The sequence below is a fragment of the Chaetura pelagica genome, unplaced genomic scaffold (genome assembly GCF_000747805.2).
Source record: "Chaetura pelagica isolate M959 unplaced genomic scaffold, ChaPel_1.0 scaffold90, whole genome shotgun sequence".
Classification (NCBI taxonomy): Eukaryota; Metazoa; Chordata; class Aves; order Apodiformes; family Apodidae; genus Chaetura; species Chaetura pelagica.
In genome coordinates, this window is record NW_009953496.1 from 14249471 (window position 1) to 14275632 (window position 26162).

A 26162-nucleotide genomic window follows, 5' to 3' on the forward strand; every position below is an offset into this window, starting at 1 on the left:
GTAGAAATTGTTGATGAGTAATAGTAATACCTTACAAGGATAATTAAATACTAGGTTGTTGAGTATTACTTAGCAAAGGAGACAGTTATTAGGAGCAAATTTAAATTAATTGATTTTAAGTAGTTTATAAAATAGCCAGTAATTTATTATATAATTCTATTGCCTCTATCATTTTTTAATGTGGCCCATGTTTTAATGAGGCCCGTGTTTTAATGAAGACACCTCAAATGCCTTTTTCACAAACTACTTCTGACCTCAGAATCCCAGATTTTACCACCTGATGACAAGCAGATGGTGCAGAGACAACTCATCTAACTGTTTTGAAAACTACTAAATTAGCAATACTGGGCAGATTTAGTGAAGCATACGCAAAGAATCAGAATGACACAAAGCAGGTGACACTCATCAGCCTGCTTCCTATAGAGGAGAGGAGGTTTAGTTATATCCAGAACCAAAAGATAGACAGGAAGGCTCTATACCACTGTGCCTAAGCTGTTATGGAATCATAGAATACCAGGTTGGAAGGGACCTCAAGGATCATCTGGTCCAACCTTTTTAGGTAATACTATAGTTTACATGAGATGGCTCAACACCCTGTCAAGCTGAAACTTAAAACTGTCTAATGTGGGGGAATCTACCACTTCCCTTGGGAGACTACTCCAATGTTTGACTGTCCTCATGGTGAAAAATTTACCTCTTGTGTCCAGTCAGAATCTTCCCAGGAGTGACTTGTGCCCATTACCCCTTGTCTTTTCCATGTGGATCCTTCTAAACCTGCCCTGTTGCAGCTTGAAGCCTTTCCACAGGGCTGCTCTCCAGCCAGGTGGATCCCAGTTTGAACTGCACTCCTGGGTTACGTGTTCCCAAGTGCAAGACTTTACACTTTTTCCTGTTGAACTTCATAAAGTTCCTGCTAGCCCACTTCTCCAGCCTGTCTAAGGATCCTGGAGGATGGCCCTCCCTTCCAGAGTGTCAGCCTCTCCACTCATCTTCGTGTCATCAGCGAACTTCATCAGGGTGCTTTTGATCCGAACATCCAGGTCACTTATGAAGATGTTAAACAGCATTATGTGTCTGTTCCTAACTGCCCCCGATCATTGAACTGGTAATGTTGAGGAAAAGATAACTTGGGAACTCATGACTTTCTCCTTCAGGGCCTTAAAGTCTTTCTTGATTCTGCCTAAATTTGGTCTTATGGTGTCATTCGTGCCCAAATGAAAGAGTAATAGGAGAGTAATATGAAAGAGTAATAGTCCATGATCTTGACAAGTTGTGACACCATCTTGGCAACATCACAGTTAGCTCCAGGAAGGCAGCACACCTCATGTGATTCCCTGTCAGGTCTGCAGATGGGCACTTCAGTGCCCTTTATCAGGGAGTCTCCTGCTACAAGCACACATATTATATTTGTCTTCATACCTATGGGAACCAAAAAATGATGCTACAGTTGTTTTCATCATCTAAGACCAAATTAGAGTCACTATCAGACAGCTATCTTAATCTGCAAATCACTTCAACTGCAATGATTTAATTAACCTCTGATCACATGCCTGTATCAATCTCATACATTTTCATTTTGGTTTTAGCAGTTTCTACAGTTTACCTCTGTCTTCAGGTTACAGCAGTATTCCACAGAATACTTCATAACGACAGGAAGGAAAAAACATTTATCCTACAGGAAAATTTCTGGCCTACCTTGCACCAAGATGAAAACAAAACCTGTCCTTTTTTAGAGGAAGAAGGCAGCCCATCATAGGGAAGCAGATGGCCCAGTCATTGGCAGATGCACTGAGGAAGCAAGGCTATGTCTGTTTATCCTGAGATGGCCAAGCCAGGGAGAACCCATGGAAGTGCTTGAGAACAGATCTCCAAGAATAAGACTGGGAGGGTCTATAAATCCCATCTGCTCTTGCAGCTGGTGATGTGAGGTGATGTGAGGGACCCTGGGTTGTCTCACATGTTGGAAATCAAAGGACATGACAACACTTGGAGGTGAAGCTCAACAGTATTTTCTACTGTAGTCAGATTCCTCCCTGAGCGCTCCTCAAGGATTGCTTCCAGCCCAATCTCAGGTTGTGTCCACCTAGTGAGGAGGCCTGAATTCTTCCTCTAGCACCAGCCAATGGTCATGCTCAGTGCTTTTTAAGTATGGTCTAAGAAACAAGGTCTTAGTTTGTGCCTCATTTTGCACCAGTAGTTGAATGTGTGGCTTTCTCATTCAGTGAGCAGTCTGCTCCTTCCAGAGAGGATGCTTACACAGGGAAATGCCTGGCAGCCCAGGCATGTGTCACAGCCAGGCATGAGTAACTGCCAGCTCAGCATCAAATAGTTGTATTGCCAGTGCTGATAGACATTCAGCTGACAAAAATCTATCGTTACCAGAAACTGTTTTTGTTAAAGCTACCTTTAAAGAATAAATATTATAAATGTCTATTTACCACATGAAACCAAACATTTTCTGATGCATAAATTAATTTGTGCACTGCTGACTAGGGCAAGTGTCACATGGCTCCTACAATCTGTTTTTCACAAGTTCTGAGAACTCAGGTAAACCTTGTTCACAATTTTTGTGGGTTTTTAAATTTTTTTATTCAAAGCAAAGTTCTTCTCTTTGCTTCTTCTATTTTTCTGGAATGACAGATTATAGATTTGACATAAAACATCAAGACTAACATAGCCTTGTAGTGAAGGCATACAGAAAGGGATTCAGCAGGGGTTCAGTCCTCCAAACTGAAAGATGTGTTGTAAGAAAAGCATTTCTAGAGCTTCATGCTGTTACTCTTGAGTGCCTTATTAATCTTTATTTTTTATTATTTTTTTTTAGTTGAACATGGGATATTATAATCTTTTTGGAAAAATTTATCAGTCTTTTGAAGATAAAAGTTCTCTTGATGCCTGACACCTTGATGAAAAACAGATGACAAGTAACAGATTTTATCTATGAAGAAACATTTTTAGTTACTTTGGTTTATGCTTTAGTTCTGGTTCTTATTCCTTTTGACATAAACAGACTCTTCTAGTTCAACATTAGTAGCCAGGAGGAGTGATGATGTTTAAATACAGCAAAGACTTAAATTTTCACATTGTCTAGGTAGCAGAACTGCACACAGATTATCTGCTCATGCTAAGGTGTTTGATTACAACAGATTTGTAATGCTTAGAGAGAGAAAGAATTTGTCCCTGGGGAAATGGATTTGAGATTCTCATACAAATTACTGTCTTCAGTGTCCTAATTAATTCCATCTGTAGTTTTACACCCTTTCCTTTTTTTTCTTCCTCTTTCCTTTGTAGTCAGAGCTACCTTCAATCTGCAAGTGACGTGCCTGGGGGTCACAACCTGGATCCCACTGCAAACTACAATTCCCCAAAGTTTCGCTCAAGGAATCAGAGCTATATGAGAGCAGTGAGCACGCTCAGTCAGGCCAGCTGTGTTAGTCAGGTGGGAAATTCTTGTTATAACTTTTCTTATAGGTTAATCACATATGTGAGAGTTGTTACTAGTGGATGGTTTATAGGTTTTTTATAACTAATATCAAACAGAGGATGTGAATTGTCAAAGTAATTCAGTTCTAAGGAATGTAACCTTTGCTCAAAGTTTCAAGAAAAATACTACTGAATGTTAGAAGCAAAGGGACACTATCCTGCATAATATTTTCCATTTATTTTTCATTAACAATATAAATACTAGTATTTTCATTTGCAGTCTATATTAATTATTTAAATGTTAAGATGATTCAGGCGAGGCATAGGGGGCACACTTCTACAATACTCATGCTCTGAAAATATCTACTCTGATTTCAATAAAAGCAGGATGCCAGATTAAGATACAGATTGAAATAAGTATGCTCCAAAGGAGCAGTGATTAATCTCTAAACTCAATCTCTCACTCTTCTTGGGTGAGAGTAGTAGTCCCACCAGTTACTGTGTGTATGGGGACTTCTGAAAAGAGACATTTTTCCACCCTGCTGGTTTTACGTTGGTTAGTTAGTACAAGTACAAGCAACCTATGAAATATGTGCATGTTCTGTTTAGCAGAGGACTTCACATAAAATTTCCAGTGTTTCTAATGTGTATTGCTCCTGACATTTATTCCCTGTGTTACTTCATGACAGGTGGGGCCTGCCCAGTTCTCAGATATGTTATTATTTTCTTTGACCATTTAGTGAAGCATCTAAGGGTATAGTAGCTAATTATGCAAAATTATTATGTAAAAAATATTTTTAAGTGATTTTCTATTAATTCACATTGAATTTGTGTTATGTGACTGTTCAGACCTGGATTCAACTAATCTAACTTAAGGCTATTAACTGAGGCAACCACTAAAACTTCCTCGGTAGTTAATGGAGTGAAAGAGGGTTTTTTTCTAGGACAATGCACATCCCAAGTGGGTTAAGAGCCCTCTGGAAATGTTTCTCATCCTCCACTGACTGTAGACAGTTGGAAGGGACTAGTTGTCTGACTAATTTCCTTCAGTCAAATTCCTTAATTTATGTGGGATAAATCTAAGTTTAATCTTGTATCACACACATCAGAATTAGAAAAAGACAGTGAGTCATTTTCCAGACTTTTCATTATTCTTCATAGCTGCCTCATGAAACCTGTCCCCATCATTTTCATGCCTTGGTTTTCATTACCCTGCTTTGATTATTTTCTATTTTTATTACACCCTCGTTTTGAGAAATATTCACAAAAATTAGATCCTGCATTCAAAGCAAGTGCTGGTAGCTGTCACCCAACAGCGCTATAATATAGAACTGTTCAAACATCTTCTGCCTCTTTGACCGTGTCTGTGCATGGAGATGCTCACTGAGCTGTCCATAATGAGTAATTGGTTTCAGCAGTGGTTAAAATTCTTCATTCCAATGTGCCTTACCTGGAAAGGTTTCCACAATAAATGTCATTTGCAGGTAGATTGCTCAATTGGCCAGATCAACTAAACCTCCTGGATATAGTCCCTTCCCTAACCTACATAATTTTGTCAAACACATACTTCCTCCCTCACAGCCCAGCTGTTTCCAGACCAGTAATAAATGCACTTAATAGATACTACATGAAATAAATGTAGCAAAATAACAAGTTCTGAACCTTTGCTTTTTCCTAGTCTTCTTCCATGACACCATCTTGCCCCATCAATATAATAGCAGTTTGTATGTTTTGGGGTATTTTTAATGCCTTTTTTTTTGTGAGATCCTTTCTTTTTCACTTCTGGCCAAGGATAGAATTGAGAAAGGTGCAGGGTTCCATGGTTTATTTTTTTTAATTCTTTTTTTCTATTGTAAATGACCGTAGTTTCAAAGAAGTGGTTAGGACTTAAAGTGTTTATGGAATATATTACCATAAATTTCCTGATCAATGATGTATGCAAAATGTTTCAGGGTAAGATTTTATTTTAAATCATTTTGATACTGCATTAGTGTACTTAACTTTATTAGAAGCAAATTTTATGAAGGGTAATGTAATTCCTTTCGGAAGAGATTTGGTAGCCAGAATGTCTTACATGAAATTAAAATATCAGTTATTCATTATCATCAGAAGTTCCATATGAAATTTCCATTTACTTAATCAAACTCCTAAAACATCTGAAACATTTGCACTCACTCTGTTCCCATAATGAATAATGTACTAAGAACAGTAATAATGAAAAATGCACTTGGTAGCCATATAGAAAAAGTAATATCAACTGGATGTGCTACAAATTATGCTACAAATTGAACATGGTGTTTATATTGATTCAGATTTCCAGCACTGTTTTTTTAAAAAAAACTATTACCACGAGGTTGTGCATTTGTCTGTCCAGTATTAACTTCCTATCTGATTTTGGATAATTTTGAGATATTCGGGTACATTTACAAGTAGTTAGGGCTGACTTCAGAGAATCTGTTAAAAATTATCTAGGTAGAATTTAGGCTCTCATCTTCAAAACTGCAACACATGGTTCCCTGAAGAGAGGTTGCCTAAGCCTGGCCAGCCTCCCTAAAACCTATTTGTCATGAAAGCTACATAAAAATGTACATTTTTGCATCATGATCAACTTGTAGGGCAGGGTCAGTGTGTAGATGCTGGCTCCTGCCCAAGCCCTGTGTAGAGCTGGAGGGTGGTGCTGAAATCTCCCAAAGGGTCAATCGGGTAGGCAATGCAGGTAGGCACATCTAGTGTGCTCTGTCAGGCAGGGTGACACCCAGTACCCTCAGCACACCCAGTGGAAGAAGTATCAGACTTGAAGTAATTCTGTTGAAGAAAAGGCAGCAGTAGCAGCTGCATCTCTTTTTTTCATGTTAGTTGTATGGCTAACCCAGTTAACTGGGGACTGAGTTTGGTTTAGGGCCATTCTCAGCTAAAGGTGGTCCAAGCATTACTTTCTCATCTGACTGCTTTTCACTCTATTTCAGACAATGGTTATTCTTTCACATGGTTCACTGGATACAACTCTAGATAAAATATTTATCAAATTTTTCAGAAGCATCACCTCATCTGAATTTACACATCTTCAGTTATGAGATAATTCCCTGAGTCCCTTTTTAATGAGAGGAAGGTAACAACTGGCCACACAGGTTAAATGTCCACATGAGCAGTAACTTCACTGATAAGTGAAGAAGCCAGGCAATCCACCCTCTCTTTTTGAGGGCTAATATTATTATAGCTGATTTTGTTCCTCCTATCCTGGCAGAACATGGATTTCTATCAGTGCAGAGCAACCCTGTTGGTTACCATTTAATCATATGTATACAAGCCTCTGAATATGCCAAAAGATATTAAATGTAAAATTAATTGTATGACATGTGTGATGTACTTACTATATACATATGAACAGCTGATGTAAGTTAAAAAATTTTGAATGTGATCAGGAGGGATTACTACATTTTAACTATTTGCTAAAACAGTTCTTCATCAATGTACAGGTGTCCATTTGAGATGTTGAGGCCGTGATGATCACAAAAAAGCAAGTCAAAAATCAAATGCATTGTTGTTGTTTATTCAGATGAGTGAAGCAGAGGTTAATGGGCAATTTGAATCGGTGTGTGAATCAGTGTTTAGTGAAGTTGAAGCTCAGGCAATGGATGCCCTTGACCTCCCTGGATGTTTCCGAACAAGAAGCCACAGTTACTTGCGTGCCATTCAGGCAGGCTATTCCCAAGATGATGAATGTATCCCCGCGATGACATCTTCCAACATCACCTCAACTATCAGGTCAACCACAGGTAAGCAAATCTTCAATGACTCTTCCACTGTTCTGCATGTAAAAATATGTCATCTTTTTTTGTAGACAGATGTTTGACACTGGAAAAAAGTTCGCCCGTGTAGTAATAGTATTTGGTACCGGTATTATGAGGCTGAAATACTGTGCTGTTGTAGCTACAGCTTGAAATAAGCTCCTTCTGAGGTGAATCCTGCAAGCATAATATAATGGACCTGGACTTCAACATAGCCTTAATTTGACCTCCGTTTCCCATACCTACAGTTAACCAGGTACAAATGTGAAAGTGCAAGTGCAAATGGTATCAGTTAGATATTGTTAGACATTGAGGTATTTTTTATCTATCGAGTGATTGATCTTCTAAATGAGATCAGGTGTGCTGATTTTAAATTAGGTGTTAAAGTACCAAAATAAAAGGGTAAGCAAGATTTTAAATATTTGATCTAAACACTTACAGGCAATTCACTTAACAGGGAATGAACTACTTACTTTTAGAAATGGTGCAACCAGTTGTATCAATACACTGAGTTATAAACATTATGGCAAGCTTCACACATCTACTATTACTCATCATTAACCTTTTGGACTCATTGTTATACCATTCATTCTTAGGTTCTTTTAACATTTATCTGACAACTTTTTTTTTCTCTTTTTATATCCTTCTTAGCAAAGATTATACCTTTATTCATTTTAGAATATTAACATTTAGTGTTGGTAGATAAAAGATTGCGCAGATAGCAGTTAAATAATTAAAATTCAATCTATAACAAATATGTATCCTTTGTTGAGTTATCCATATTGGCTTCTATGTTTCCAAATATGTTACCTTCAGTTCCTAATTATACTACCCTTGCCACAAACCCTTAAATTGCAGGGCAGGCTACTCATCTAAAAAGGGGAAAATAGAGATCAAAAAGTATCATGCAAAAATACTTTTTAAATGATTTGCTTGACACATCTGTTGTAAAACAGAAGAGTGAGAGCATAGAAAAGGAAGGAAGCTGAGGTCGAATAACATAAATCTGCATTCCTGAAGTAGCATAAAATGTTATTTTGTCTTAAGCATAATATTTTAATTGCTGTATATAACCTTGTGTAAAACCAGAAATTGTGGTTTATAGTGCCACCTCTAGGGAAGTTTCTGACCTTTGTTTAATAAATATGCTATAATGATATAAAATGATATTTTATTGCTACCCTGAAGAGTAATTTTCATGCAGTACTGTGTAGTTATTATGAAGAAACCTTCCATGGCAAAAGACACAATTAAATATCTGTTTTAGTGTCTGACTGTAGGTATGAAATGGGATACTTTCAGCATTTCTTTGGTTACCAAGCTGATTGTTTTTTATCCTAAGCTAACTTGAATTTATATGCTAGATAAGGCCAAAATTGCTGAAAGGAATATATTTTATTTTCTCTATAACAACAAAGCTGAAAATTACCTGGTTAAGCAGCAAATATGTTTGCATTCCAGTGTTTTCATACTTATGAAAAACATTTTGCATTAATTGGCAGTCTGCTGGTTAAATAATGTGGTTTTGAAAACTTTACCTTTTGTTTCACACATGGCTTCCCCCTCATCTCAGAAATTATTTATCAGATAAATTTTCTTGCCCAAATATGTAATCTTTCTGCTTTGTTGTGGTGAGATGATATTGGCATTGTGGAGAAAAAAGATGATGTGAAATGTTTTCCAGAGCCAAAACTACTTCCAAGTCTATGGACTGTGTGCAGTTCCGAGTGTGGTTCAGTATTCAAAATGTTACCTCTGTACTACTGAGTAGGTTTGTCCTCAGTTTCTATGTAAATATTTAAGTTAGAAAGATGTATCTGATCTACAAGAAGAGGAAGAATTATATGATTCAGTATTAATTGAAAATTTCAATTGCCAAATAAGTTCTCATTTTTGAAACCCTAGTGGAAGCTTTTCCATATTTCTCTCTTCAGCCCCTGTTACTTTGAAGGGAGGTGCTTCATTTCTTATCATTACGGTAATTCAAGAAAAATACCTTGCTTCTTCAGCCCTTTCTGAAAATTGTGAAAGAAGCAGTTGCCTGAAATGAGAAAATGGTGTTGGCAGATATCTGACATGTATATGGGCTTCATTCAAATAAATGTCAAAAAGGTCAAAGTTTCACATCAGCCTTCAGTTCAAATTCAGTCTTTTGAATTCGCAGGAAAATTACATTACATTAATTCATTTTTTTTTTTGCTTCTGATATTATGAACTCTTCTTGGCAAAGAAATGGAAGTACTGTATTAGAAATAATTAACAAGCATTTCCATGTAATTATTACTTAAAATTTTAGTGATATAGGTCATGACCGACCCTTATCGATGTTGTAAAGCAGTTAAATCATAATACACAGGCTTAGCCAAAAAATCATGTAACTAAAAATGTAAATCTAAAATAGAAAATTTAAGATTTGATCTATGAATTCAATTACAAAATTATAGGATATATATTTACAGCATGAAGTTCCTTGAAGGCTTACCTAGATTAATTAATAGCTTTCAAAAGGTAGGAAGGTTGCAACTATAATGCATATTATGTGGGATGTTATTAATAGACTCCTGTTAACTCCTGTCATCTGGCTGAAAAAGTACCAATCAACACATAACTTTTGCATGGACCCATGTAGTTGAATTATTTGTGGAACCAGCCTTCTCCACCTTTGATGGGGACAGAGTGACAAGACATAGGGCACTGTGTTTTGCCCCAGGTATAAATGAATAAAACAAGTGACAATGCAGGGGAAGCAGCCAGCATTGCTGGCACACCATAAGCTAGACCTGGACTCTGTGTGACCCTTGCTAAGACTCATATTTCATTGTGGATAGGGCATTTCTAGCCATCTTGTTTTATTCTGTGAAGAGATAATGAACCCAGTAAATAATGTGTCATGTTAAAAGCCCTGAATGACAGCATGTGCTTTCTGTCTCTGCACTGTATCCATTTGCAGCTGTCAGATGCACAGCTGAGAAAATACAGCTACAGCTGCTGCTTCCTCCCACCTTGTCCCTCCATCGCAGACAACATGTAATTTTCTGAATGAGAAGTCACAAAGTGCAGTAGTCATCCTAACTACTACTGCCTTACATCTCTGCTACTTTTGCAAGCAATGCTTCATTTGTCAGGAGTGCATAAAATCTGGGTCACTTTTCCAGGTAGTACCAGCTTGGGTCCCTATTGTCTAAGTATACTATCTGCACGTATATACCCTGTGCTTTTGGCTCCTTCCTGGTAACATCTGGCTCATGTAGCAGAGTGCTGTGGGGATGTACACAAGCTACCTCAGTTACCAGATCTCTGTCACCACCAGCTCAGTGCTACTACATTCAGATGTGGGGGTCACACATGGTTTCTTCTGATGACATTACTATACATTGTATAAAACACTTTCTTCTTTATTGAGAGAGACACTGCTTCTCTAGCCTGCTGCTCAGGACACTCACCCATCAGGAGGGATGCTCAGTGAATATTACTTTTATATACCAATTGAAATTAGTAAAGTGGAAAGGACTAAATGCCCTGTAAGGAGGAACTGAAGTTCTTCAGTCAGAGGTACAAAATCCTCTTCCAGCAACGAGCAAGGTTTTTAGGCTGATGAAAAAATGTGAGCATCAGTTTCAGTTTCTTAGAACTAATTCACATTTTCCTTTAACCCAAGTTTTTTGGCTACAACTGCATTGCTTGATGAATGGTTTACTGACAGATAAACTCCACCTAGCTATGGACTTTGGCGCAAAGGGGCCACAGTACATAAGAGCAACCTGGACTTCTGTTCTGTTAAGTGTCAGTCCAAGATCACTTCTTCCGCTGCTGGGATTTCCAGCCAATCTTGAGAGAAACAGCACGAAGCACTGCTGATTCCAGGTGATACAGTTATTAGCCTCAAATGGCCAGTACAGTGCATTGCAGGGACTTCATTTTTCTGGAAATGTAGCATAATACAAGCCATTCAATCAGTTGTATACACACCTCCTTTTACCTAATTCGTAGTAGGTACCTCTACTAAACTCTTGCTGACTAAAGAGTCCACTGAAAAAGATGAGAAGTAGAGAACTATCTTCTGTCCATTTTACTTTTCTCAGAAAGTAGGATTCTGCTTGGCAACAAGTAAACTTCAGAGAATTCCACATTTACTGAGCTATTGAGCACTAATTCCAAACCAAATTAATTCAAACAAGGTCACACTGCATGAGAGAGTTTTCAATTACAGCTCACATGATTATTCAGAATGCCTGAGGAACTGCAGGTTTCCTTTCTCCTGACTTAAATCAATTTTCATCTTTCCATTTTTTAAATAAGGGGCTATGTAAGGTGAATTTTTAGAGCCCATGTTTGATATTTAGCCACAAAGCTCTGATAGCCAGTAAATAGATTGCATGGTCATGTGCCTACGAACATAAAGGTATGAGAATATGATATTTCATTGAGAAGTTGTACTGTTCCATAGCACAGCTACCCCTTCAGATCCCTAAAGGACTGGTTGTCTGGTTGCTATCTGCACACTAATGGCAGTAGTTATTCTTCTGAGGTAGGTTTGGGCTGTTTTTTTTCCAAAGATATGAGAATAGCAAGGGCAGGCAACAGTTTAATTCACAGTGCTGCTACATACGGAGCTAGTGGAGTTCAGTGAAGGGTCACTAGAAAGACAAAGGGTCTTGAGCATCTCTCCCATGAGGAAAGGATAAGAGAGAGGACTCAAGAAGGAATTTTATAAATGTGTGTAAATATAAAAATATAAAAAGCATACTCCTCAGTTCTTAAAAGAAAAATGTTCTATGATCAATAAAAGCAGGATTTTATTTCCTCAAGAATTGGATACTTCATCCAGATGGCTGCTTGGATCTTTTTTAATCCAATGCACTAAGGCTAGGAAGACCCAGGCAAATGGGGGGAAACATAAGCATGAAGTAACATCTCCACATTTCTTTTCTCTCTATAGAAATAAATGCTGATTCTGAGATGTTTTAAAACCACAAAGCCTTATGTCCAAATAATATGTAGAAGGCTGTTTGCTCAATTATAACTTGCCTGTTGACTTTGCTTAATTGCTTTTGGGGCCCCATGGAATTATCTGGCACTCTAACTCTCTGCAGGAAATACACCATATATCTCTGGGAGCACTGGGGGATTCTGACTTAATACTTTGATGCTGTGCCAACCTGTGTGCCTATACTGTGAGAATAAATCTTGTACTAACAAATTATGAGCCTGGTTCTACACTTGGATATGTGCACATCACTTTCATTGCTCTGGGTGTATCTGGGGGGAATAGTCTTTAATTCTTTTAAATATGTTGAAGTTCTGCTGCTTTGCTGACACTGCTGTTTAATAGCAGCTTTACTTGGTGGAAATGGCCCAGGGAATCACTGGGATGAAGGTGACACAAGCCCTTTTGGTTTGAGGAGTTCAACAGAAGATGGCCACGAGGCCATTGCAACTGTTCATAAGTCTGGGATTGCCTGAGATGGAGTAAGGCTGTGCTAATCAGGGCTGCCTGGCTGTCTGGCCTCTTCAGGCTGATGAGGCATGAAAACAGTTGCAGCAATAGCCAGGAGCATTTTCTAATTTTCATTCTCCTTGGTACAGATGATCTGCAGAAGCAAAGATAAAAAAATGCAGTCATTGCCTTCCATCGATGGTTAGTTTAAAAAATGTGTAATGATTGTTTCTTCCTTGCTCCTGCTGTTCAGTGCTTGACATAATTCCTCCATAACCTAATAGATTTGCCAGACAGCTGGTTCATTCTTTATTAAAAAGGACACCCATGCTCCCTCCCCTGCCAGAATTTGGCTTCAAAGCTGTTCTGGGGGATCAGTTTTCACAGACTTTTTTCAGCTTCGTTTTCTGTATATTTTACAGAAAAAAAAAATAAATCTAAGAAAGAAAGGAAAACAGGAAGGTGATTCACTGCTCAGCGTTGGAAGCCTTCCTGACATGATAGAAGCTAACAGTGGCAGAGGTAAATCTCAGCCCAGCTCTTTAGTTTGAGATCGCCAGAGGGTTTTGTCCTCAGGTGGGTCTGTGAAGCTGGAGGAAGCTCACAGGAAGATGGACCCTGGAAGAACCAGTTCATGGTGCTTCCTTGCACTTGTAGTAAAAAAGAAGGTAGAACCCCTCTCCTGCCACTGCTTCTCCTGTGTTCCCCTACAAATGAAAAAGAAAAATAATTCTAAGGAGTCTTCTCAGAAGCACTGCATGTATTTAGTCCTGGATTTTGTTGAAGGCATGTATGTCAGGAGCCATAGTGGTGCCTTGTGCATTGGAACTACAATGCTTGCTGCGCTGGGTATGCAGACATGATTTTTCTTGTGTTCTGACACTAATTTTTACTAACTTACATGTACTATTTTATCAGAGCCTCAAAGTATCAGTTAATGTAACTGAGCATAACTTTCTTGAAGTTGACCCAATTTTGCTTGCTGACAAATTGGCCCTTTGCTTTGTTAGGCTTTCAGTGCAACAGGAGGGTGAGCTGTGTTCTCTAGCTTGTTCACAATAAAGAAATTCTTCCCAAAAATTGCATGTGCAGCCACAAAGGAATTCCTTTCCTGTGGGTCCTAGCAAAAGCACAGTGGCCAACAGACCCTGTGTGTGAAGAAAGAGAGCTGCACTTCACATTAAGAATAAACTCCTTTATGACAGATGAGGTCTTGTTCCGTGGGGACCCTCCCACTTCTAGAATGCCCCATGCCTAGTAAAGCTGTTTCCAAAAATATATTATCAAGCATTCAATGAGGCAAGTTCAGGTGCCTTCACTACTGTTCTGCCTCATGGTAAGGACATTTTGATTAATGCTTGCCACTTACAAATAATGTTCCTCTCTTGAGGAACATTATTTATAACTTGCAAAATTGCCTTTTCAAGGAGAACAGAATGCTAGTGGGCAGCTGCCACCCAAATTCTTCCCAATAACAGAGGTATTTGAAGGCAGAAACAAAGCAAGTTCTTCACTATTTAAATAAAGCTATATCTATGTTCAGCAGAGAGGCACAGGAGAAAAATTTTGTAGTTGCCTTTAGTTTAACTTCCAGAAAATTCTGATTTGTTGCTATAAAAAAACCCTCTTGGAATACTTGCACATTTCTGCCAGGCTCTCAGCAGCTCCCATCCCCTATTTTCACTTCCCTGAAATGGAGTTTCATCAAGATAAGCTTGTCCATTTCTGTCAGGAATTTTATTCAGACTCAGATCTGCTCTAGAAGGGCAATTGGTAAACCTGGTGCTTAAAACATACTTGAAAGACTTGTTTCCAGAGGATCAGAGAAATAAAGATACTAAAATTGGTGACATTTCTAGGGCATAACAAGACAGACTTAGCCTCTGGTCAGACAGGTATGGCATTTGCCTCCAGATCAAGTAATCTAAACATAGATGTTTTTATGCAAACTAGTTTTATAAATTCCCATGAAAATATGTTCATATTAGTTCAAAGGCTGGCACCATTTCAGATATTTGAGACATCTACATGGGACCTATGAGAGCATGGCATCCTTCTGAACAAGGAGCTGTAGTCTAGGCAGGAGGGCTTAAGACCTCTAAAAAGGCATGAGATATTTAGGTGAATTTGGCTCAGACCGAACACAGTCTATGGATCCTATTGTGCCCCATCAGAGAGTCAACAAACCCCTACCTACAATGAAGTCTCTTACACTCACCTAATAGCACCCTGATACCTACAAACTCTGTACTCACTGTAAGGCCAACGTTTAGTCTCAGTATATAGTCCATGAAAAAATACACACTGGAAATCACAAATGCCAGAGTAATCCAAGCCACTCATTACTACTCCTCAAGGACAACTAGAGGACATCCAAACAGGGGTAGGGAAGATACTGAGTTTGAAATGAGCGACCTTATCACTTGGCTTTCTGAGACTGAGAACAGAATATCAAGGACGTATCAATGAGTCATGATTTTTGTATACATTCATTTACCTTTTGAGATAGGTCTGTGTCCAAAAAAAATACACATATTTCCATACTTTTCCTCATTCCTTCATTCAAAAAAAAAACCAAAAAAAACCCAACAATTTTTGTAATAAAAGGTCATCTCATCTAATACATATATTTAAAATGCAGCTGTCAAAGGCAACCACCTTAATGTCCTATTATAGTCAGCAAAATGTGATTTATCTCCTTTAGGATTCGTATCAGTTATGAAAGAGGTTGTCCTTTGGACGTCCCTGTTTCTCTCAGTTGCCTATAAAAATAGTCTGCAATGGTAACAGCATAGCTAGCTAACTTTTTCAAACCTGAGGTAAAAATCAGGCCTATTAAAATTGCATTACAGAATGAAACTAAAGATCAAATCCTGGTCCCACTGTAAATGGATAACTGAGAGAGCCTTGCTATGACTACAGGACAGAGAGCTCAAAATTTGCAGCATAATTAGCTGCACCCAAATACAGGGCTGGCAGCTGGCAAGCAGCTCTCTCAGCACTGGTTTTGACACTGATTCTTTCTGCATCTTGGGTAGAGAGATTTCTTGATTTGACTATTGCCTGTAGTGTTACTCATCTCAAAAGTCCTCTCTGAGCTCGTGTCTGTCACAGTTTGACTCAGGTCCGACAACAATGCTCTCGATCCCCCCTCCCCCCAACCCAGATAGGGAAGGAGAGAGAGAAAAAGAGAGAGACTTGGCTGGATTGAAAACTAAACTACACAGCTTTAATTAAAACTAATGAATTATACAAGAAAATATATACAATTATATACAGATATATTCAGGTGTAGGCAAAAAGCCTCTCGCCTCCCCCCACCCCAGCAACTCCCACAGCACTTCCCTGAACTGGGAAGAGTCCCGAGGAATCCCGGAGCTGCTGCTGGAGAAAGCAGAGAGTTATGGGGGTCACGAGAGATCAAGGCTGAGGATCGACGGTGATGGATGAACAGAGTCCTCCCCGGACGCCGGCCATGGACGGAAGAGAAGGGGAGAAGAAGAAGGAAGGAAGTTGTCTCCTGTGATCTCTGACCTTCCTCTGAGCTTACGTAGATATATGGAATGGAATATCTTTGGCCAATTTTGCTGTCCATCTAACTCAGCCTCCTACGGGGGGGGGGTCACAGATCTCCCCATAGTGTCTGAGCTGGCAGAGTGCAGGTGCAGCCTTGAAGCCTCAGTAGTTAGAAAAACATTCCACTGTCTTATCAGCCTAGCAGAACACACTGTTGCTAGTTACAAGAAAGCTTACTGAAGGAAAAAAAAATCAGTAAAAAGAAAAATTGGCTTCATCCTGGCTCAAACCAGGACAGTGTCCAAACTCTCTGTGGATTAAAATAATTATTTAAAGGTATTAAGTTATCTTTAATTAAGATATTTTGTAATCACTTAAATTCTTTAATGTAGGACCATTATGATAATGCACTGTTAAAATTATTCTGCTGTGCAACACTTCCATATGATTAAGCAAAATGTTCTTCCTGTCTTACTCAGTTTAGCATTCCTTACTGTAAATTAAGGAAAATCATAAGCTGTATGTAGTTATTGTAAGAATAAGAATATAAATTATACAAACAAAACCAATTTTAAACTTACATAATATGTCCCTTAGTGAGTTTAGGAGGTTGATGGAAATTATTTTACTTGAATGATAAGAGAATGTGTGAGTTCAATAATTAATTTGTTTTTAAGGTACAGAATTACAGCAATATTAGTTTGATTCCACTGAGAAACATTTTCAAATTTTCTATTTTATTTCAGATTGAAAAGGGTAGCCCAATAAGAATTACCTTTAGCTTTTGGAGCTCTTTTTTCTCTTTATCTTTTACTGTTTTGATGATGTGACAAATGCAATCTCTATTCCTGAAAAGCTGCACGTACATTCTGTACATGAAATGCAGTATAGCTAAAGGTACATTTTTCCTTTCTGCAACCAAAAAAATGGAAATGGTGTTTTTTCAATGATACTCCAATATTTTAGAGGCACATAGGAACTGTTCAACAGAGCAAACCAGCTGTCAGCACTTTGCTTTGCCATGTACAGGATGCTGGTTAGGCTATAATTTCTCGTTAATTAACTGATCTGAAATAGAACCTTTTGTAACCAGTCCATCAGCAATCCATGAGGTTTGTGTTGCCCACATCTCTTTTTAACTTTGGCAAAGGCTTACAGTTTCTGACCTTGCTGTCTTGTTTGATTTGCATTTCTGTTTTGAGACTAACATTAATTACACTGTCAAAACAGATTTTACCGTTTATGTAACATGGGCTGCCTACAGACCTAAGTTTCCTCAATATAGAGGTAATGACTTACGCACTGAATGACTTGATTACAGTAATTCCTTTTATACTGTTCTTCTGGGAGAATGTTGTGTGTACTTAGACTCCAGCTTTTTCCAAATTTAGCGGTCACATTTCCACTTAATTGTTAGCTTCCTGTACAAAATCAGATAGATGTACAGAACTTAAGCTTAAAGGATCTATTTTGAGTATTGAGTCTTACCGGATGCACAAGCAGATTTAAATAAACAAAACCAAAACCAAAAACCAAAAACAAAGAACAACTCATCCAGTAATTTTTTTTAATTCTGAGGCTACATGTCATGCTAAAGATTTCAGTCTTTTTTCACAAGTGCTTTATATTTTGTGTAGCAGAGAGATGTCAAAAACACATGCTGCTTAAGAAATTCATACAACAGCAGTGTGTAAGTGGCATGCTATGTTGAAAAACTCTTCTAAGAAGTCTTATATGAAAAGAACAGATCCTGCCTTTCTCAATAATATATTGTGATAATGGTCCATATCCTGAGTTTGTGTGAATTGGTCTGATTGCACTGGCTTTAATATCAACAACTCCAGTGAGATTACCAGCATGGTCTAGCTCACTGCCTAAAACTACACGATCAATTTTAAAACTTCAGAAATATGTGGTGTTTGCTTCTGATTCCTCCATGGAGCTACAAAGGGATCTTGGGCCAAGCTATTACTAGCTGCTGTGTAGTAGCTCCTGAAGAAGGGATTGAGGAGCAGGAAATTGGGATTTAGTCATTAATGCAGTCATGGTTCAACAGCCAGCTCACAGAGTAGAGCAGAGGAGATGAAGCTTCTACCTTTCCAGTGAATGCAGGTAATGGAAGACATGAGAGGTTATGTCCCAGTGCATGCCAGAGTCCTATCAGTGCTGTTGCAGGGACAGAGCTTTTGACTGGACTTTATCTCACCCCTTTAGGCATTTCAAAAGTAGATGTCCTGATGGTTGTCCTTGAATCTCCTTATGGTTGATGGAGAAAACCAGGCACCTGCATAGAAGAATGATTAATTTGCTGGTAAAATAAGAATCTAAGATGGGTGAGAAATGCCTCCAGAACTGCTTGTTTTTCTCCCAGTAATTCTAAAATATATCAGACAACTCACTTAGACTTAGATGCCTGTTTTCTAAATTATTAATGTGATGTGAGATGGTTTCTCATGTATATAGTTCTCAAATACTGTCTTGAAGGTATGATATAACTCATTGTTACTGAAAGACCCCACTTTAAAAAATGGCACAGGAAAAATGCAGCATTTTTCCCCCATGGACTATGGCAACATGAGACCATCAATTTACACCTGACTTAAGGTGTAACAAATATCCAGGTTTACCTAAACATAATATATGTAAAATGACCCATCAGGAAAAAAGATTAGGAAGTAAAAATACTTTCCACCCAGACAATGTTTTGGGTTTTGCAGTTTAAATATAATACAGCCCATCATATAAACAGTGTTGATAAAACTGATCTGGGTGTAGACAGTCTTTAAAAAAAAAATATCTCACAAAAATATCACTGTGAATATATCACTGATTCTTACTGCTTCAACTGGAAAGCAAAAAACAAGGTTCTTTTCATGCATATCCAAGCTCAAAAAGGCTTTCTCTCTACTGAGAGACTACCTGGTCTCTTTACTGGCTAGGATTCACTGTGAAGGACGGAGTGGAAGAAGGAAGAAGCAGGAAGACAGGTTAATAACTAAAGTATCTCTCTGATTATGTTTAAGGGAAATCTGTCCAAGATTTGATTAAAAGAATTAACTTAATTTAAAACAAAATCCTCTCTTGAATTTCAAGCACAGTATTACATTGGTAATGTTTTAATGACTATTTTTGCAAGGTTTGAATATCCTTACAGTTCAAAATATGCTCTCTTAACCTTACAAATGGAGAAACTCTTGAACGTGGAAAGCCCTCAGAAATGACATGATTTTCCACTACCAAAGTAGCAAGCAAAGGTGTGGACCTATCCAGGGAGAAGCAAAGACTAGGGCTGGAGGACCCTGGACTGTAAGAGAACTTGGCATATCTTCCTCTCTTGCCCTACACTCACATAAAGACAATGTTTCAGTTTAAGTGCAAAGAGGGTGCATTTGAGAAGAATTTTTAAGGACTTTGTATTGGAAGTAGTGTGGCCAGCAGGGCTAGGAAAGTGATTGTGCCCCTGTATTTGGCACTGGTGAGGCTGCACCTTGAATACCACGTTCAGTTTTAGGCCCATCACTACAAGAAGGATATCAAGGTACTGGAGTGTGTCCAGACATGGGCAAGGAAGCTGATGAAAGGTCTAGAGAATGCGTATTATGAGAAGCAGCTGAGGGAACTGGGGTTGTTTACTCTGGAGAAAAGGAAGCTGAAGGGACACCTTATCACTGTCTACAAGCACTTGAAAAAAAGGTTGTAGTGAGGAGGCGGTTGCTCTCTTTCCCAAAGTAGCAAATTATAGGATAAGAAGAAATGGCCTTCAGTTGTACCAAGGGAGATTTAGGTTGGATATTAGGAAAAAATTCTTTACCAAAGGGGTTGTCAGGCACTGGAACAGGCTGCCTAAGGAAGTGCTTGGGTCACCATCCTTGGAGGTATTTAAAAGACATTTAGATGTGGTGCTTAGGGACATGGTTTAGTGGTGGACTTGACAGTGTTAAGTTTGCAATTGGACTCAATGATCTTAAAGGTCTTTTCCAACCAAAGTGTCTCTATGTATCTGTGACTCTGTGACTTGCATTTACACTCAGTTAGGTTGAGCAAATACTGTTCCAGCACTGAAAAGATAGGCCCCAAATCAGTGGTGAAGGTCTTTGAGGTAGCCACATAGAAAAGACCAGCCTTGGACCCAAACAGACTTATTTTCCTTATCCTTTCCCTCTTATTCTAGCTGATCACTTTTTCTTAATTAAGTAGCCAAAAGCAACAAATGTGAAAACTAAGCATTTCTAAATCATCTTGCTATGACTTAGATGTAAAGGTATTACTGATCCAAGAAGGAAGCCCCTTTTGTAACATTTCAGAATTTGATGGCAGGAAAAGCCCGATTTGCTTTGTAAAAATTAAACTGGCCTGTTTGACACTACAGTCGCCTTTTAATTATGTTTGGCATTGAAAACCAGTGTGTAATGGAAGGTGACAATAGCCATCTATAAAAAGATATGTCCCAACATCCTTGCTTTTTAATAGGGATTTGTACTCTTATTTTTGACATCCGTGTCCTGATAGAAAAATCATCAAAGAGTTCATTCTGGGTTTTTTTTGTGGGAAATAAACTTTTAGTGGCTGAGATGTTTTTTCTCTAAAGTTCCCTTTGATTTCTTAATGGTCTTTTAATGTTCATCATTCTTCATTTTGAGTAGTAACTGTTATACATCCATACGTACATTTTTATTTTAAGAATAGCTCGGGGTCCTGATGACCATGATGGAACATAGTGAAGAGATTTCAGGGCATTTCAAGGATAGCCATGCCTTTTTACAGTTTAGGACTGTAAAAACCTTTGGCTAGAACAGTATTCATGATGGTCGAAAGACCATACCAAAAACTGAGTACTCTTTTCATACAGAATTAGATACAATTGTGGCCTTTCATTACGAGAAGGATTCTTTTTCCTTTTCTGATATGGTTTCAGGGTTAGCATTTGCCTTCCTTTGCCTGTGCAAAGCAGATCTAGCATCAGCCTGGGAGGGTGCACTGTATATCTCTCTGTGCTGTGGTTCCTCAGAGAAGCCCTGTCTGCCTGCAGGAACATGCCCCTGGGAGCTCTACTACCTCCAAGGCAGTTCCATGCTCCCTGCAGAGTAATTATCCTCCTTCTGTGTAAGCCTCCTTATAAAACAGAAAATCCAGTTCCCTTCTGCCATGTGTCATAAGGGACAAGCATTTCTTTTAATTGATGGTGCTTTCATGTAAATTCATCATCCAGTTAACTTTGTGATCTCAGCCTAAATAATGTTATTTTGACTCAGTGCTTAGTGGTTACATTGATTTGTAAAAACCCCTCAGGTGACTCTGTCTTGCAAATGGACCAACAACAGTGATTTATTAAAAGGCTGCCTTTTGAAAGGTGTTCTGAATGTCACCTGTGGCCACTGATACTTCATCAAATAGACACATCTCTCCTGCCTTTTGTCTGTGAATCTCTATGGATAACCTGAAGGTATATCTAAATTGAATTATTTCAGTCATTTTATTTCAAGTATGAACTATGTTGGCACTGAAGTATGGGCAGAATAACTGACTTATTTCTATAGCTGTAGCAATAGTAACCTTGGGCAAGTTTATTCAAATGCAGTGTAGATTAAAAGGGGTATTCTGCTTCCAGGTATATCAATTAAATAAACGCCAGTTACTGACTAATTATCAGGAAACTTTCTTTTGATTTCTAGTGTATGTGTCCAAACCATCAAATTGCCAGTTCTCCTGTGCTGGGATTATCTTCTTGGTTACTTTACAGTATTGCCATAATGCCTAATACTCTGGTTCTGACTGGTGCTTCCCAGCTGGGATAACACAGCACATAAGAAAAAATAATGTAGTTTACAGAATAGGTCACTTGTAGCCATCTCTGTGCCAAATTCAGCACAGTCTTGTATATATGATGGTCATCTGGCAGTTAAGGTAACATATATAAGTCACAGAGTCATTGAATGGTTTGGGTTGGATGTGAGAAAAAGATAACTGGAGCTGGCATGAATGGGCACTGCACTCTACATAAAGGCAATGATCTTTACAGAAACAAATGGATGTGTTACACTTTTTCCTGCCTGAGTGACAAATCAATGCATGTTATGCTGCATTGCTCCCTGCTCCTTTCTCCTAAACAATTTATACCTGGTTTTTGTCATCACTTAGACTAGCCCACTATGAAGCAACATAGAACAATTTTGTTTCTCTCCACTTCTCTAACAGCATCCTTCCTTAAAGAAAAAAATCAGTGGAGCTAGTTGCACATGTTTTTGTTGAAGTGGGGCCACTACCTGCACAGTGAATACTTTGATTTAAAAGGAAGTCTGAAATCAAAGAATCATAGAATAGAATCATAATTCCATATAGTTTAGAAGTAGAACAGGTTTGTACCATTTTTATCATTTTTGATTGATGATCATAAGCTAACAGATGGAGATAGACTGTATCTTACGATGACAAATAATATATTTTCTGTTTTATTAAAAAAGCAAAAAAATAAATTCATATATCTATATTTAGATAGCCTTTGAATACAACTGGAAATAAAATTTCAATTTATTTTTCGTAATTCCTTCTGTGTTTGTTTTAAACGTTAAAAAGATGTATTTCCCTCTTGTGCCATCTACTTTTCTTCTTCTTTGCATTTCAAAGCAGCTATAGATTTTACAAACTGATTAACAGCATGGCAGAAGGTTCTTGTTTTTGCTTTGCTTGAGCTTCCTTGCTCAGGAGCAGGATTGGTGAGAGAAATCTCAGGAGTGCCCAGCATATGCACACCAAAACTACTCAGAAAATAAAGAAATCAGAAATCCTTGGTCTTCCTCTGTGAGCTACAGGAACAACAGAAGACTATCCAGGATTGATGCTTTATCTATCAAAACATGAAGCATGTCTCTTGTTTCCACTGAAATCCACCATTTGCATCAGTGTAAAGTCACACTGGCAGCTCTGCCTTCCTGGTGCTCTGCTTTTGCACAACCCTGTCCTTGCAGTGTGTTTCATCCCTAGCTGTTGTGCAGCCTCTGGCACCCAGCTTGTCCCTCTTCAACTAAAGGCAAGCATCCTCCATCCCAATCTTCTTTTTCCCAGTTCAGTGTCCAGCACCAGTGGCCTGGATGGAGTTGCTGGGACCTTGTCCTTGGCCAGCACGCAGTACCCAGGGTCTGCACAGCCCAGCACCAGCCCTCCCTGCAGGGATGTCAAAACCCTCCACAGCTTGGGAGCTTGCAGACTGACGGAACAAAAAATGGGGACATGAAGCAATGCTGAGGAGGTTTTATGTGCTCGCTTTGAACTAATATCCACTAAGGCAAATAAAATTTGCAAAGTAGCAAATGATGCAAAGCTGGCAGGATCTCCTGTCCATCAGCATAAGAAGAGGATGATAAATGAAAGGAAGCTCCTTTTCTGTTAGGAAAAGGAGATGTTTCTTCCCATATATAATACATGGTATGTATGACTGCTAGGGCCAAGAACAGGATGTGATAAAAAAACATTGCTTCTGAAAACAGGAACATTTGCAGACATAATAATTAATGGAAAACATTTTGAAAGTGATGTCAAATTTCATGCTTCAGACCTTCAGCCAATACTTACTTGTTAGAGATCAAAGTTGAAGAATGAACAGTAAACTATGCGTTACAGGGTTACTTTTCTTCTTTAACAAGCCCCTAATCTATTATGTAGTCATCTTGTAAGTCAGCAACACACTCCAAGTTTATCTAAGACAAGTCCTGGTCAATTTTTTCATCTAAGTTATCCCATTTACTTCAGTACAACTGTTTGACTGATTAAAGCAAATAGAATTTGGTGGCAAGATTTGCCTCACAAATTCACGCCTCCATCCTCTTACCCCATTTTGTTACAGTCTCCAATTAGTCTGAGATTTCTATGGCTCTGAAACTTTGTTCCAGATAAGAACCCATTAACTATGTAGAGATGGATTTTTTTACTCCCTGCCCAATATTTGATCTCTGTGATTATAGCTTAGAAATTAATCTAATTTCTTCCTGCCACGTTTCACTGTAAATATGTAGTCAGATGCTCATGAACTTTCTGTCTTCCTCTTCAAGTCTTCTCCTTGTTGAACACCTGTGGCCTTTGTAGCTCTGTTTAGTGCTCATGATTAAATGATTGCCAGAATACTGCAGTAACTGTAATACTCGGTGGCTTCAAGACATTTCACTCCACCAAAACAATCAGAAATTTCCAAAAGAAAATGTTCAGCAAATAACGGTTTAGGTTTTGCCACAAGGAGATTTTTTCTTTTTTAGAAATGTAAATGGAGATTACATTAGCTATGAAGGGCTGCAACAAAAGTTTAACATTTATATTAATTTGAACAGAGGAATGAAATGCTGCATGAGTAGTAGGAATGTACTTGCATGTGATGTTTCATTATAGCATTTACCAGGTGTTTCATTTTTCACTGCTATTCTTTTGCATGAAGAAAGACAATAAAAAAAACAGTAAATTAGTTATAACAGTAATAGCCTATCTTATAGGTAAAAATATCTTTCTGTTCTTGATTTCACTCACTATATTTCACCCCATTGCTTCTCTTTCTAATATTTCCCAGCACTTCGATCACTTCCGTGTACATTTGCAGGAGGAAGGCAGGGGAGCAGTATTATGGCAACTCTCAGTGGAAGTATTCCTTAGAGCCACTGCTTGAGCTCCTAAGACTGTCTTAATTTCCAAGCTTTACAGCCTCTTTCTTCTTTCATGAATTTACTGTATTCCCTACAGCATCTGAAAAATATTGGACTTTTCTTTCTTCTTTACCGCTGGTTACAAAGTTGACAGGAGATAAGATTGGTGACAGGACAAAATGGCACTTCACAAAAAGGACACAGTCTCAGAATCTGAAGAGCATGTTTTCAGGTTTTTCACTCTGTTAAAGTAGTTTAGCTCAGAGCACAACTCTCTGTGAATCTCTACAAGAATTGAGCAGCACCAGCAGCAATGCAAAAGGTGCCTCAGATTAGGATTTTAACTTCCTAGCTCTACCTCACTCTCTTATTTACGATCATTCTTTTATTTATGATTGTCAAGAATCAAAATTTAAGAGTAGTTTCCTCTAGGGTCACTTTTCCTATAGGCTAGCCTGGCAATACAGGCTTAGCAGTCCCAGGTATAAGCAAATTCCTAAACTGTTCTTGTCTCTCCAGAGGGCTGCATCATAGCCTTATGTGATAAAGCATGACTAGAGAGACTCCTTGACTTCATTGCTCATCAGCCCATATTTGTATAATGGGAAGAGGAACTCTCGTAGAATCATTCTTGGATTCAAGTAACCTCAATTCCAAGGTTACCTGATTCACTCTTGCAAAGTCCGATGCATTTAAGAGCAGAAAAAGGCAAACCTTTTCCTTAAGTCTTTCAGAATCCCAGTCTCTGCATGTATACACTATGCTACTTCAGAATTACTGATATGGGGAAACATAATTGTCTTCCTGCAATTATACAAGAAATTAATTTGACTTGATTTTTCTGTACAGGAATACGGAAAGCTATATCATGATGCATTTTTCTTTCAGTTCCTAATTTTGTAAATTATGATTCTATGTGCTTTGGAGAAGAAATACTTCTGTAACACAAATTATTATTAAAAAAAAAAATAAAAAGTATAGTCGGCTTAGACAATCAGAAAAGTCAACTGTGTGAAATTAATGACTAAATACCTGAATACCTAAATACCCATGTCTATTTAAATCTCTAAAATTTGGTAAGGAAGCTGTATTGGCATAAATATGTGTCTGTAGATCTTTATTGCATGTTTTATTGAGCCTTTTGCTGCAAGCAGAATCTATGTTAAACCAGCCTCAGACCTATTCTATTCATCAAAGGAGAAATTTTAGTTGTTTTCATGTGTATCCAGTTCTCCCAGTGTTTCAGACCAATTTTTATAGATATATTTCCATCTTCTCTGCATTTAATTTGATCCCTCTTCAATGTATGTTCTAAGGAATTGGGGCTTACTGCAGGGTAATAGATAAAAAATCACTGCTTTTGGTATTACTTGT

At 38.2% G+C, this 26162-nt stretch overlaps 1 protein-coding gene across 1 annotated transcript in view; it reads left to right on the forward strand.

Moving 5' to 3' along the window:
* DLGAP2 (discs, large (Drosophila) homolog-associated protein 2) overlaps positions 1-26162 on the forward strand; it is a 98780-nt gene that overhangs the window by 45132 nt on the left and 27486 nt on the right. The window contains exons 4-5 of the mRNA XM_009999175.1: positions 3292-3439; positions 6980-7199. Of these exons, the coding sequence (XP_009997477.1) occupies positions 3292-3439; positions 6980-7199 (368 nt within the window). The remainder of the gene's footprint in view (positions 1-3291; positions 3440-6979; positions 7200-26162) is intronic.